The sequence below is a fragment of the Coturnix japonica genome, unplaced genomic scaffold, assembly GCF_054131305.1.
Source record: "Coturnix japonica strain WE unplaced genomic scaffold, WE-NBRP24 Scf049, whole genome shotgun sequence".
NCBI classification, from domain to species: domain Eukaryota; kingdom Metazoa; phylum Chordata; class Aves; order Galliformes; family Phasianidae; genus Coturnix; species Coturnix japonica.
In genome coordinates, this window is record NW_028188952.1 from 708270 (window position 1) to 722836 (window position 14567).

Here is a 14567-nt window from a genome sequence, read left to right on the forward strand (position 1 = left end):
TTAATATTAATTGGCTTCGCAGTCACTGCCCCCCTGCCAAATATTATTTTCTCAAAATTATCTGTTGAAAATAATCGACTCCTAAATAAATGGCCCTGGAATCCTTTTCTACATGACATGATCAAATTTTCATAAACCAGGGGCAGCTTTGGAGAACAGAACTCTTAATAAATGACATGATTATGGAGTGCAGGCTAATGCAAAGGGGTGAGGAGCAGGGGGAGGGGGGGTCGAGCTCTCGTGCCTGTTCCAGGATTTATTAAGAAATGATGCATTCAATTTCTGCGTGTAAGTAATTATCTTTTATTTCATTTCATGGCCAGCAGAAACCTGCAGCGGCGAGAAAAGCCCTCCAGGCTCCTCGGCCTCCAAGAGAGCCCGCACAGCTTACACCAGTGCTCAGCTGGTGGAGCTGGAGAAGGAATTCCACTTTAACCGCTACCTGTGTCGGCCCCGGCGTGTAGAGATGGCCAACCTACTGAACCTCAGCGAGAGGCAGATCAAGATCTGGTTCCAGAACAGGAGGATGAAGTATAAGAAAGATCAGAAGTCAAAAGGGATGGGTTCTTCCTCTGGAGGGCCTTCCCCCACCGGCAGCCCCCCCCAACCCATGCAATCCTCCGCCGGGTTTATGAATGCCTTGCACACCATGAGCAGTAACTATGATGCCCCTTCCCCACCTTCCTTCAATAAGCCCCACCAAAATGCCTACGCCATGTCAACTAACTACCAAAACCCCATCAAAGGCTGCCCCTCCCAACAGAAGTACACCAACACGGCCCCCGAGTACGACCCCCATGTGTTACAAGGGAACGGGGTGACCTACGGGACTCCCAGCATGCAGGGAAGTCCCGTCTACGTTGGAGGTAACTATGTGGACTCTCTGCCCACCTCTGGCCCATCCCTTTATGGCCTCAATCACCTCCCACATCACCAGGCGGCCAACATGGACTACAGCGGGCCCCCGCAGATGCCTCCAAGCCAACACCATGGACCATGCGAGCCCCACCCCACCTACACAGACCTTTCCTCTCACCACGCATCTTCTCAGGGCAGAATCCAGGAGGCCCCCAAGCTGACCCACCTGTGAGTGGGAGCAGGGATGGGCTCGAGTGAACTGGATGGCAACCAACACACGACTTGGATGGGGCACAGGGCAGGACGGCCTTCAGAAACATTTGTGTTGAGCTGTTTTCTTCCTTTCTTCACTTAGGCAAGTTCTACAAAGCTGTCCAGCTTGCCAGTATTATTTCTGGGCTCTGTTTGACACAATTTCCAAGGATTTCAGTATTTAATGTCGGAAGCTTCTCTCTCTCTATGAAAAGATATACCTCCTGTGTGTCGACACAAATGTTTCTGAAGTGGCTTTGGGGGAGTTTTATGGGAACCTAGCAGATTTTTAGCAGCAACACCCTTAATTTCCAAACCCAGGGCAGATTATCACTGATAATTCTTGGCCAATGGAAAGCAGATGGCCAGCCAAACCTTTACAGTTGGTGCCGCTGCACCTATACCTGGCTACACAGGTTAGCACAAGGGATGCACAAGAAAGCTGCCCTCCACTTCAGTCCTAATCAAGAGCTTTGTGCTTTCCTCCCCAACCTGCTGAGGCAGGGCATCCTTCTTTGCTGAGTTACTTCCCACCAATCCCCATACAGAAGGCAAATATACACACCTGCCAACGCGTGGGATCCACGCTCTTCCCCTCCCACCCACACCTCCCCTCTCAAAAATCAGAACGAAAAGAAGAAAAGAAAATGAGAGAGGTCTAAGAACTGCAACAAGGTTTAGGAAACGAGTTTCTAAATTGCCTAAAGCCCCACCAATGGGAACGGCAGTCCAAAGAGAGGAAGAAAATGTTGACAGGTCTGAATATTTTTCCACCTTTGCCACCGACGATGTGAAGTTTCCATTTGATGATACCAGGGTTTTTGTTTTATTTCTTTGGGGGGGATTTTTCTTAGGGTTCATTAATAGAAAAGCAATCTTAAGACTTAGAAGTCCTATGCTTCTTTCCTCCTCTTCTCTTGACCTTACGTGAAAACAGGGTATATTTGAACAAATGGAATGTCCTCCAATGGAAGCAGAAGTGAATGGATCTCTAGGATTTGCTAATGCTTTATTGTCTGGACATCTTTGTTGCACTTAGAGTTTACATATAATGGGTATGAAAACAACTTTGAAGGGCGTTCATTGAACTCAGTCAAGACGTCCTTCAATAGGTGTGTGTTCTGGTGAACATTCATATATATTTATTGGTTATAGCCAGTTTAAAATATTTTCCTTTTTGTATTATTTATCCCCAATATTATGTATTTATATGAGGGAAAAAAAAGAATCAAATTGTACTTTTTTAGTATTTACTTGTTATAAAAGACGTTGTGTTTCCTCGTCATTGTACAACAAGCTTATTTTAGTTACTGTAATTTAGAAAGACGAGTAGTTTTATGTTACCTTCGTACTTATGAATAATGTAATTAGTTCTACTGGAGGCATGAGAGCAGAACCAGACTGTAATTGTATAGTCCTGAATTAGAAGAACTATAGCTAATCCCTCCCTCCCATCTTGCCCCTCCTCTTTGGAGATCTTTCTTTGTTCTTATAGTAGTTATTTTATTTCCTTGCTTAAGGGTTGTCTGTTGAGCAATTCTTGAATAAACTTTCTGTTATCAATTTCATCTCGTCCTATCAGTTGGGTTGAAAAGCAGAGGAAGAGGAAAGGGATAAAGGATAAAGGAGAAGGGGGAAAAAAGGGAAAGAAAAAAAAAGGAATGGGGAAAAGGGGAAAAGAGGAAGGAAAAGATTAAGAGAAAGGGGAAAAAGGAAGAAGGGAAAAAAGAAGAAAATGGGAAAAGGAAGAAGAAAAAGAGGGAGAAGAAAGGAGAGGAAGAGAGAGAAGGGAGACGAAGATTAAGAAGAAGAAAGAAAAAGGAAATGGGAAAGGAAATAGGAAAAGGAAACGAAAAAGGAAAAAAAAGAGGAAAAGGAAAAAGGAAAAGGAAATCAAATAAAAGGAAAAAGAAACAAAAATAAAGGAAGAAAGGATGGAAGGAAAGAGGAACGAAGAGCTCTGCAGACAAGGCCGGGGAGCGGAGCGGCCCACGCGGTCCGCAGTGAGAGGCCGAGATTTGGGGCCGCGCCCACCCCGGGACCACCCCCCACTCCTCGACCCCCCCCCAACACACACCCCCACCCCTCACCCTCGGTCACAAAGGGGCGTCACGTGTCTGCGGGGCCGGGCTGCCATTGGGTCGTAAATGAAAACAAAGGAAAATGATTAATCACTCACGAAATACTCCTAATAATAAAAGAAAAGGGCCTGAGTTTCCACGCAGGGATTTTAGAAGCGGAGATCATGGGAATTGCCGTGTTGCTAACACGCGTGCACACGTATGGGAATGGTCACGCGTGCACAAGCACCAGCACATGTATCTTCATACAGCCACGCTGGGAATTGTCATTAAGAGACAGAAAACTGCTATGAAGGGCTGCACTGTCGGAGCCAGCAATGGGGGGAGCAGCTCTTGGCAGCAGCAAGGATCACACAGTGCAAAAATCGTGTTTTTCTGCCCCAAAACCTTAAGAAAACTTACGTGAAAGCAGCGAGGGACAAACTAAGTTTTATGGCTCTGGAATGGGGAATATGGGGAGCTGATGTCAGGCTGGAAATGCTCCGATGTTGGGGGATATGGAGGGAGGGAAAGGCTTGGTGGCATTTAGCCTGTGCCGGTGTATGTGAGTGTGTGTGCTCTGCCCGTGGTTTTGCACACAGGTGTGCACACTCAGGAACACACATATATATAACACCCCACCCCATCCCCCAACGTGAAATTGGGGGGAGGAGAGAGATAACCCTGAGAAATGAACTCGTGTTTCCTCCTCTCTCCGATCTGGCTTAATAAATGAAGGTCCGGGTTAATAATTATAACCTTCGAGCAATAATAAATAGCGGTATAAAAGAGAGACAGGGCTTGTTTTTCTCCCAAGATCGGTGCTCGGTTCTGCCCATCCATGCAAGGAGCAATTTACCATTCTAGGATACTATAATTTAAAAGCATAAAAGCGTGCAAGCACTGATCGGGATCGGGGCAAATAAAAGGCTCAGGCAGTGGCTTCCCTCCCCCCTACCTCCCCCCCCCAGCCCCGCTGCTGAATATCATTTTCCCGATCCTACAACCCAATGGGGTTTTGTATCGGGGGTCCGCCAGCATCGAGTTAAGGATCCTTAAGGAGAGCTCAAGGCGATGCTCGGGGCTGGGAGCCTCTCATGCTTTCTCCTGACGCCTTCTACACGGACTCCTGCAAATCTCCTCATCTTTATGTTCCTTTTGGGTCTCTGTATGAGGGGAGCCGGCCCGGCTTCTCCCCACAGTGATCGCATCTCCCAGCCGCTCCCGAGCCTTGGGAATCGCTTCCCATCAGACCATGCCCTCCCCCCCGAGAGCTCACATTATTTTCCTCGGAGCGTGTGAGAAAAGAGATCTCTCTTTCCCCAAGAGATGCCTTTCTCTTGTGTTGTTTTGTTTTATTTCGCAGCTTGGTTGTTAGCAAAAGCAGAGGAACAGGCTGAGGGAGGCTGGGAAAGAGGATTTCCATGCCCAACTCTTCAGCTGAGAACCACTCCTAGTGACAAAACCCGAACTCCTCTACATGCATTTCCATCCAAATCAATAAGAAACGACCCCAGATCAAACTGAATTCGTGCTTCTGCCCCGATCTGATGAGATTTATGTTTATTTCGATGAACAAATACACGTTAAACACTCCAGGAAACCCTCCCAAACCCCAAAGCCTTCAATCCAACCGCGTTTTGTATTCGTATCGTTCTTTAATTTGCTTTTGCCCCTTTGCCAAACTGCTCTTGGATCGCTGCTTCAGCTTCAGCTTCATTATTATGTTGTTCCTCTGAAACCCTCCCCACCCACACGGATGCTTGAAGTGACAAAAGTTTCTAGGCTTCCCCCCCTTGTGAATGCAGCCTGCCAGTCCTCGCCTGCTGCAAAATAGAAGAAGTGGAGCTTGAACAAACACACACGAACCATCCCAACTTCCATTTTGCAGCAAACAACTTATTTTTTAACCTCTCCCCCCACTAAGTAATAGTTACTTTCTATGCTTCTCGAACTCAGCCCCTTGGATTTCACTTTGATTTTAAGGCTCTTTATTTTGCATTGAGTTATTCCCTTGCTAGAGCCAAAATTCTTTGCCTAGAGCGCCGGGTTGAGCTGTCAAATTCACTCGAGGAAAAAAAAAAAGGAGAAAGATTGATTGTTTCTCTCTCTTCTTTTAGGGTTGTGCGAACTTCGGCCACTTTAAAAGAAAGAAACGAATCTTCCTGGGAAGGGACTTTTCGCTTTATTTATTTATTTGGTAAACTCTGAAAGTGGAACCGTTTATTGGCAAGGGAAAATGGGAGGGGGGGAAATATAAGATGAGAAGGAAAGAAATGTGATTTCAGAGATATCCATGACCTTAAAAACACGTTTGGCCTTTAAGGAAAGTGCCAAGGGTCCATTAAGTGTCGCTTTAGAAGCAGAAGGATTACACTGCTACTTTAAAAGTCGTTTAAGGAGCTAAATCGGGCCGATCTGACTATACTTGACTTGATAGCTCACTTGATTTCCTAAGTGCCTCATAGCCGGGCTCAGGCAGACCTTCCCTCTGATCCGAACTTCCCAAGCTCGGCGATGTATTTATGGCATGCAAATACCCCCAGGCAGCTCTCCTGCGGTTCGGGTCGCTTTCTCCCCTGCTGCATGAGGGCACCTCGGGTGGGCAGAACCGCTTTTCCCACGCCTGTATCACCCCGGGGGGTGAGAACTTTGTGGAGATGAGCAAATGGAAAAGGCAGAGCAGGGCAGAGATGGCAGGGCCAGGAAGAACCAGACAGCACCAGGAAATGCAGGTAGAAATAAGCAGCACCCAGCAGTGCATGCAGCAACACACAGCATCCAGTAGTAGTGTATGCAGCACCCTGCAGAACCCAGAAACAGAACTGAGCAGCACCCAGCAGTGCAGGTAGAAATGAGAAGCGTCCAGCAATGCATGCAGCACCCAACAGTGCAGAGAGAAATGAGCAGCACCCAGCAGTGCATGTAGCATCAAACAACACCAAACAGCACCCAGCAGTGCAGGTAGAAATGAGCAGCACCCAGCAGTGCAGATAGAAATGAGAAGCACCCAACAATGCAGGTAGAAATGAGCAGCACCCAGCAATGCATGCAGCACCACACAGCACCTAGCAGTGCAGGCAGAACTGAGCAGCACCCAGCAGTGCATGCAGCACCCAGCAGCACCCAGCAGTGCAGATAGAACTGAGAAGCACCCAGCAGTGCATGCAGCATCAAACAACACCAAACAGCACCCAGCAGCCCCAAGCAGTGCCAGGCAGCACCCAGCAACCCCAGGCAGCATTTCCCTGCCCTCTGGCCCCACCGAACCCCCCTGAAGCCCTTTGATGGTGGGGATCCTTTCCTGGGGATCTTCTCTCTCGCCTTTTTTTTTCTTTTTCTTTTTTTAATCAATTAAAGAAAATAATGCTTTCTGTTTGCCACCAGGCCCCGCCTGCCATTGGCCAGGAGTGGCCACGTGAGCAGGAATTGGCTGCAATTTCGCCCCAGTCTCGAGTTTAATAGAGCAAGGTCCCCATACGCCTGTATTATCAGCAATATAACAATTATAAAAAGCCCGAGAACCATCATCATCACTGCCATAAAAGCTGAGGCCCTTAGATTTCTTCCTCTCTTCCCCTCCTCCTTCCTCCCCCCCTCCCGCTTTTTAAACCCCGGGCCCTGGAAAAGCCATGAATTTTGAATTTGAGAGGGAGATCGGGTTTATAAATAGCCAGCCTTCGCTCGCAGAGTGCCTGACGTCTCTTCCCGCTGTCCTGGAGACATTTCAAACTTCATCAATCAAGGACTCGACATTAATTCCTCCTCCTTTTGAGCAAACCGTCCTCAGCCTGAATCCTTGTTCCAGCAGCCAGGCAAGACCGAGGAGCCAAAAAAGAGCATCCCATGGCCTGCTCCAGCCTCAGCCTCCGGTACAGCCCGGCCCTTTGGCAGCTGAATTCCCCTGGATGAAGGAGAAGAAATCGTCCAAGAAAGCTACCCAGGCTCCATCCTCGTCTTCCTCTTCTTTCCCCCCATCATCTTCTTCCTCGGTGCCGATCCCCGCCGCAGGATCTCCTGCAGGTTCGTATAATGAAGGGGTGAGGGGGTGTTGGCTGAAATCGGAGAGGGTCCGAATCATAAACAATCCCCGTCCCACCAGCAACCCTACCCGCCGCCACCCCCCCCCCCCAAGCAGACTTTGCCCTGCACCTCTCCTAAACTGTGTCACGCAATAAAATACACTGCAGCAATGCACACAGCCGGGGCGAGGAGGAGGGGGGGGGGGAAATGGAAGGGGAGGGGGGGGGGAATTTATACTGCCTCCTCCCCCCCGCAAATAAAAGAGCAATTTGCTGCAACTTCTGCGAAAGAGAAGAGGGAGAGATTTCCGGGGAAGCCGGGTTTTTTATTAGCTACAGAGGGAGGATTTGGCAGCTGAGGCACGGCTCCATTTTCTTGACTTCCCTTGCCAGCTTCGAATTCTTTTACAACCTATAGGGGGAATGAAGAAAAAGCCAACAAAAAACGAAAGAAGAGCGGAGAAGGAAAAGAAAGGGTGGTGGGTAAAGAGGGGGAGTGATGCTGGCAAAATAAGGAGGGCGAGCAGAACTCCCCGAGCATCCAAGGCAGTGGGAAGAGCCAGATCCCTATAGCAAAAATAAACGAATAGATAGATAGGAATTCCCAACCCCCTCAACACCCGGATAAATTAATGTCTTCCCTCCGAAGCTCCTTTTGGATATGGGGCTCGGCAGCCCTGGCCGGGGTTCCTCCTTCCCTGGGGATAAAACGTTCGAGGCTCAATGCACAGTTTGGGTGTTTCTGTATCACCGTTCAGGTAAAAGAATGTTTAGGTAGAAGGGCGGTTATCAGAGCTCGTTGATCAGATAACGTAGGAATAATGAAATCAAAGCTCCGCAGATTCAGTCCTTAACCTACTGGCTTTAAAATAGCAATAAGAAAATAAATCAAATAAATTAAATAAAAAAGGGGGAAGGAAGGGAGTCGAAATTCCTCGTGTCTGAAAACAAGGCAGGGAAGGAAGGTGTCTAAAGGGAGAAGCCAGGGAACAAAATCCTTTCTCCACCTTGGGACAAGGCTGCAAGAAAGCGATTTCCAATCCTCATCCCCATTGGAAGAAGGCCATTAAACATTTGTTTTCTTTCGTAGCAGCTCCCCAACCCCACCTCCCCCCAGTGGGTACCGTGGGGGCACGCTGCGCCCTGCCCGTGTTGGGGGGGGATGGCTCCATCCTCACCTTAGCCCCTCTCCCTCCCTGCAATGTGCTGTTTTGTGTGTTTAAGACACGCAGGGGTTGACAGACAGCAGCGGATCTAGGCGGCTCCGGACAGCGTACACCAACACGCAGCTCCTGGAGCTGGAGAAAGAATTCCACTTCAATAAATACCTCTGCAGGCCCCGTCGGGTGGAAATCGCTGCTTTGCTCGACCTGACCGAGCGGCAAGTCAAAGTGTGGTTCCAGAATCGCAGGATGAAGCACAAACGGCAAACACAGTACAAAGAACCCCCCGACGGGGATATCACCTACCCCGGCCTGGATGAAGGCAACGAAGCCACGGATGAGGCCGAGGAGAGCCCCGTGTTGGGGCCGTGCCCGGGGCCGTACCGGGGTGCGCAGCCCGAGCAGCCCCTCAGCCCTCGGGACATCGATCGACCCGGACCCCCCCCGTCGGAACTCGGCTTTCCCGAGAGCCAGGGTTCTCCTTGGTTGCCGGAACTCAGCATCTTTTCTGCAGAGTCCTGCCTGCAGCTCTCCCCCTCTCTGCAAGACTCCTTGGAGAGCCCCCTCCATTTCTCGGAGGAAGATCTGGACTTTTTTACCAGCGCACTTTGTACTATAGATCTGCAACACTTCAATTTCCAATAGCGCTCCCAACTTGTCTCTTTTTTTGTCCCTTTCTACCCCATCTCGAACAACTTCAGCTCTCCAAACGAGAGGGGGGGGGGGTCACCCCAAAAACAAACCCAAATCCTCCCCCATTCTATCACCCCATTCCTTTCGGCGGACATTTTAAAGCCCTTCAAGTCGAGGGACCCGAATCACAGCCGCAGTATTTATTTTAGAAGGCTCATAGAAAAGAGCTTTTTTTATTATTTAAAATAGAAAATAGTCGCTAAATTATAGGCTTTTCCCCACCTTATTTATTTAAAAGGAAGCACCCGATAGTTTCCATACGCATCAGTGATGACCGCCCTAAAGAGAAAACAATTGTGAATCCTTCAAGGGACTTTCTCAGGAATCAGAACGAGACTTATAGATTTCTTAAGGAAATAATAACGAGGAAAAATAACCGAGGAATTTTCGTTCCTCCTTTTTAAGTTTTAGACGTAGATTATTTATTCAAATCCTTTAATAGCAAATGGCAAATTATTTATTGGACATTATTTTCATAGAGTAAATAAATGCCTTTATAAAACCGAGGGAAGCGCTTTGCTGCGTGTTTCGTTTGAAATGGTTTGTTGGCCTGAATCAATCTCCTTCCTCTCCCCTGATCTGCAGCAGTGTGATGTATGTTGGTGTGCACTGAAAGAGGGAAGACAAAGGGAATCGTTCACAGCCAACAGTCCTTAAGGCTCCGCGAGTCGGAGCCCGCATTTTCTTCCAGCTCCGTTCATAATAATAATAATAATTATTATTATTATTGTGGCGATTTGGGGAAAGGAATTGAAGAGGGATGTTGGTATCCAATGGTTCCCATCGGGTTTTTGTCAGTGGGAGCGGTGCAGAGGCGGTGGGTGCGGGGCACAAAGGCAGCGAGTGCAGCCCCCGCACATTCCGTTCCCGCATCCCACGGCTCTCCTCGCTCTGAAGCAGCAAATGCCGACGAGGGGAGATTATCGGCGTTATCAACGTCCTGGTCAGGCAAAAAGTAAAGAAGGAAACGCTGTAAAGGGTTTTGGACGGGTACAATATGTGGGTGAAAGCATTTGGGGCGACACATAAATACTATAGAGATGATCCCAAAAGAGGCCTTTATTTTCTTTCTTTTTTTTTCTCCATTCCTTTTTTCTCTCCTTTCCTCCACGATAAACCAAACCCTATGGAAGTAACCCGGCCTGGTAAATCTGTTGTCTCCATTCACAGCGATTTCTGTTGCTCTCCCCCGGTTCTCAGCTCTCTTTCCACAAGCTTTCTCGCAACGTGCAATTTTAAACACAAAACTCATATATCAAGGAGGGAGGGCGAGGCAGAGGGGGTGGGGGGGGGGGAGGCTTATGAATGAAAAGGGGTCAGCTCAGGAATCAATCGCGGTGACACCCAAAATAAATCATATTACGTCTTTGCTAAGTCACCGGTGTTTCCTCGCACACGGTGGAAATTCGGCGGCCGTGTCGGAGCGATGGGAGAACCGAGAGGAGAACCCGGGGTGGAGGGAGGGTGGGGGGGAGGACCTGGGGCGGTCGGAGCGGAGCCTCGGCCGTTTGCTGTACCGATGGGCTCTGCTGGGGGCCGCAGTGCTCTGGGTCGGGTGTTGTCACCCCCTTCACCCCCCTCCCTCCCTTAGGGGTGTGGGAAACTCGTGTGTTCCTCTCCGTGTTTTAATTCGTATGAAGAGCATCACACCCAAGCCTGGGGGCTTGCTTCGAGTTTCGAGAGGTAAAAAGAAAGAAAATGAAAGAAAGACAAAAAATGCCCTCGACAGATGTTTGCGAAATTGCTGTTCGATATGCTGGGTGATCGCTTCCCGTCGGAACAAAGGGAGGTTGGTTTTACGGCCGCCTCTTCGTTCCTACCGATATCGTTACCCCTCTTTCCCAACCGAACGAGCGGACGTTTCCACCCTGCTAACATCTCTCTCTGGGATGAAGTATGTTTATACCGAAAATCGAAGTAGACTGCAATTAAAACATGCAAGCGAACGTTACTGAGCATCCTCCCATAACAAAGAGCAGTGCCCAATGCTACAGCCGTCCCAACCCCCGCACCGCGATCCGGAGCCACGAGGAAGGGGAGGGGGATGGGGGGGGGGACTGGGAAGAGCGCAGCCCTACAGAAGGCTATTCATTATCTTTAAGTTTATTTAATATCTCCAGCTTCTGGAACACACTCAGCGGCAGCGTTGGCACTGCCAGACGTTGTCTATCAAAGCGCCATTTGTTCCAGCGCTTTACATATTTCCCTTCTCGCCTCCCCCGCCCCCCGCAGCCTTGAATACAGGCTTGTTGCTGGAAGGCGAGGGCCGACCATCAGATGGTCCCTCGGCCCCTCCGAGAACCCTGAGCGACCCCCGCTCCGGCCCCAGGGCAGGAGCCGCTCCTCCGTGCTTTATTTTGACTCGTGTGTTTGCACATCCCACAAACCTCCCAGGAGAAGGGAGCTCCTCGTTCGACTTAAAACACACACGCACGCATCCATCTATCACTTGGCGAATCAATTCTGCAGCGGATTTCCACGAGCTCACCCGCCCTTCCCGTGTGGAAGGGAGGAGGGGAAGCGAGAGGAGAAGGGGAGGGGACAGCAGGGACAACACCTTCCCCTCCAGGATGCCCTTTAGGGGCTGCGAGGGGACGGCCTTCCCTGCCATGTCCACGCAGGGTGGGATAGAGTGGGGTGGGATGGGGGGTGGGTGGAGGGGGAGTGGTTCCCACGAACCCACCGAACAAACCCTGACACCTTATCAATACAAATCTCTAACGAGGGCCCTTGTGCAGATCGTAATGACTTCTCAAAGTTGCTGCAGGTCTGGAAAGCATGCCAGTCACAGCCACAGATCAATTCTACACCCACGGAAAGTGACTTAATAAATGGAACCTCGCCAGTTATTATCCTTGCTAACAGCAGGGCCCTTCTTATTTGTCCTAATTAGCAAGACTGAAATGTCGGAGGAAAGAAGGGGAATATTCAATAAAATCTAAATTATTGAATGACTGTAAGATTTCGCCATTAGTTCAGCCATTCTTTACCTTCTTCAAAATGTCAAACAAATGGGGAATGCATATTTGCAACCCTGCCCTTCTGTTCCGTGCAACTGGAGGGCATACATTAAGCATATTAAGCATATTCAGCTCTTGATCGTTGTCAAAACACTGCAATTGCCTCACGATTATTAAGCTAGAAAGATGCAAATGAGATGTGCTCGCACGTGTTGTAGGGATGCTAAAGTAATATTTATCTTGCGCTGGGCTAGTCTGGGGATCTGTTTGCTAAAGAGCTACTTGAGGCCCTGAAGATGCTGAACTAACCCATTAGAGCCATGGGAAGGCTCAAGGTGGAAAACCTTCTGTGCAGGAAAGAGTGGCAGGAGCAGAACCTCGATGAATGTAGGAATCACTCCCAGTTCCCTCCTGAGCTGCTGATGCCAAACTCCTCCTTTCTGGAAATATCCCCACAGTGACTGTTTTCCCACCTGAGCAATAGCAGCATCCTCGTACTGAGTGGACGAAGCTTTAGAGCATCCCCAATGCTCCGTCCCTACTGAAGGAAGGAGGTGGGAGAGAGGACTTTCTGCTCGTCGCCTTGGCACTCTTGCATCCATCACAGATTTACCGGCTATTTTCTCCCCTTCTCTTCGTACCAGGATAGAGAAAGTGAATGTTGGATCCAGATGAAACTGCTTTAGGAAACGCTGTGATCAATCCAGGTCTTAAGGCTGGGGGTGTGTTGTTTAAAATGATGCTGGATTATATTACTAACCTTGCCCGACAAATACTACAATATTGGTGAAGAAGTGAATAAAATCAGGCAGTTTCTAAAGGAGATCAGGAGGAGATGCCCAACGTCGAGTTTCTGCAGTGCTGATAAATCACACGGATTTAAGTGGAACTCAGTGGGTTCGGATCTCACCGGGTTCATCCCGCTCCCAGCCAGCACGGTTCTACATAGAGACAGTGGGTACAGCCCTCTTCACTATCACTGTGTTTGAAAGCTGAAATGAAGCTCGTTAGCCGGCAGGATGGACTTATACACCTCTGCCCCGGAGCCCACATAGACACAGCCGATGCGATTCCCAGGCAATCAGGACCGGTTCCCTAAGCCCTAGGAGGAGGAGTTCGATCTTTTGGAGTAGACAGAGATTGGATTAGATGGGGGCTGTGCCACACTCAGAAGGAGAAATACAGAAATAGGTTCTTTAGGGGACCGAGAACACAGAGCACATCCCTCTCTGTCTATGTAGGCTCCTGTCCCGGTGCTGCTCTCTCCTGGGCGAGGCAGATAAGAACTGTTCTCTTATCTTAATTGTCCAGCGTTCATTCTTCAGCTTCGAGATAGCCCCGTGCTTGTAGTTCATCCCAATGACTCCTTCAAAGTTTCTTCGGTCTCCCAAATTTTGAAGCCAGTTTTCCTTATTAGAGTTATTTTTTCGCCCCTCCGTTTTTAGATTCCAATATATGCATCATTTGGATGCTGTGAGTTCTGGTGATAACGAAGTCAGGGACGGACACATGTTTATAAATGACATGGCCAGGATCCACCAGGGGCATTTCTTATGCAAGACACAAACTTTCTCAGCAGAGAACTGTATTTATATTTAACTCGAAGGGGAAGCATCTGAATATTCTGGATGCTCTGGAGCCTTTTCAATCACTTAACTTCTGTTATAAGCCCGAGGTCTGAAGCAGAGGCTCCTGAAGGCCTTCAGTCCTGCACATCACTAAGGGGTCGGGCTGCAGGCTGAGGACACCAGCAAGGCACCTACATGCAGCCAAGCAGCTGCTAATAAAGGGATTTCCTCGCTCTCGCACCAACCAATCGAGCACTATTCTGGACAACACGTTTTCTTTTCCCATTCGCCTTCTGTCCTCATCCAGCTCGAGAAATTCTATTTTAATCCTTCCAATTGAAAAGCAGCAGCACCTCCCGGACGGTGTCTTTCTCTCTTCCTCCATGCGAGTGAAAATGAAGCCGTAGACATAATGAACGGCTAATTAACTCCTTTCGGGTGGAGGGGGGGAGCGGTAGAAGGCAGAGCTCTGGCAAACAGAGAATTTCCACTTCCACAACGTGGATGTTTTGACCACCTCCCCTCTCTCAGCTTTCAATAAAGGGCGTTTTAATGGAACAAATGACAGCATTAGATCCACCAGGCGATGGATTGCTACCGATAATCGGGTGTTTCTTTCACCCTCGCTTTATGAAGGGATGGTTCTGAGAGCCAAACGGTCTCCCACCTTCTCTGTAAGGGGAATTAAACCCGCTAATAATAATGACGGTGATTTGCTGTCAGTCCCAGAGCAAAGGGCTAAGAGGGAAACTTGGAAAAGTGATTCCCGGTGCATTTGTGTGTTCACAGCGTCTGCAGGCAGTGAATTTTGGGGAAGCCTGTGTTACTTTAAGGGAGCAGAGCCCCTATAAAGCTGTGCCAGGATCTGGAGTTGCTCCCGGGAGCCCAAAGATTTCACCCCTGCTCTGCTCGGACGGTTTGTTCTATTTCACGTCTATAATTTCGATCCCATCCTATGGGATTTTCCCATCTGCAAAAGGAGCTGCTTCAG

General features: G+C 48.9%; 2 protein-coding genes across 31 annotated transcripts in view; both read left to right on the forward strand.

Annotated features, from left to right (window-relative positions):
• The window catches only part of HOXB3 (homeobox B3), a 59489-nt gene extending 56816 nt beyond the window's left edge, over positions 1-2673 (forward strand). For 16 of the 30 annotated variants that reach the window (XM_085532256.1, XM_032449396.2, XM_085532246.1 and 13 more), the window contains one exon: positions 324-2673. In XM_085532256.1, the coding sequence (XP_085388382.1) occupies positions 324-1090 (767 nt within the window). In that variant the 3' untranslated portion in view covers positions 1091-2673. The remainder of the gene's footprint in view (positions 1-323) is intronic. The other 14 variants (XM_085532259.1, XM_085532258.1, XM_085532268.1 and 11 more) reach the window with 1 other exon arrangement.
• A 1893-nt stretch (positions 2674-4566) lies between these two features.
• HOXB2 (homeobox B2) lies at positions 4567-9554 on the forward strand. The gene is made up of 2 exons (XM_015885600.3): positions 4567-7193; positions 8417-9554. The coding sequence occupies exons 1-2, from the start codon at positions 6803-6805 to the stop codon at positions 8998-9000; spliced, it is 975 nt and encodes a 324-aa protein (XP_015741086.1). The 5' UTR covers positions 4567-6802; the 3' UTR covers positions 9001-9554.
• Positions 9555-14567: the final 5013 nt, after the last annotated feature.

Bases quoted from the DNA above. Each gene is read 5' to 3' on its own strand.
- HOXB2 (XM_015885600.3), top strand. From the start codon at position 6,803: ATGAATTTTGAATTTGAGAGGGAGATCGGGTTTATAAATAGCCAGCCT. The intron at 7,194-8,416 runs GTTCGTATAATG...TGTGTGTTTAAG, and splicing joins CGCCGCAGGATCTCCTGCAG to ACACGCAGGGGTTGACAGAC.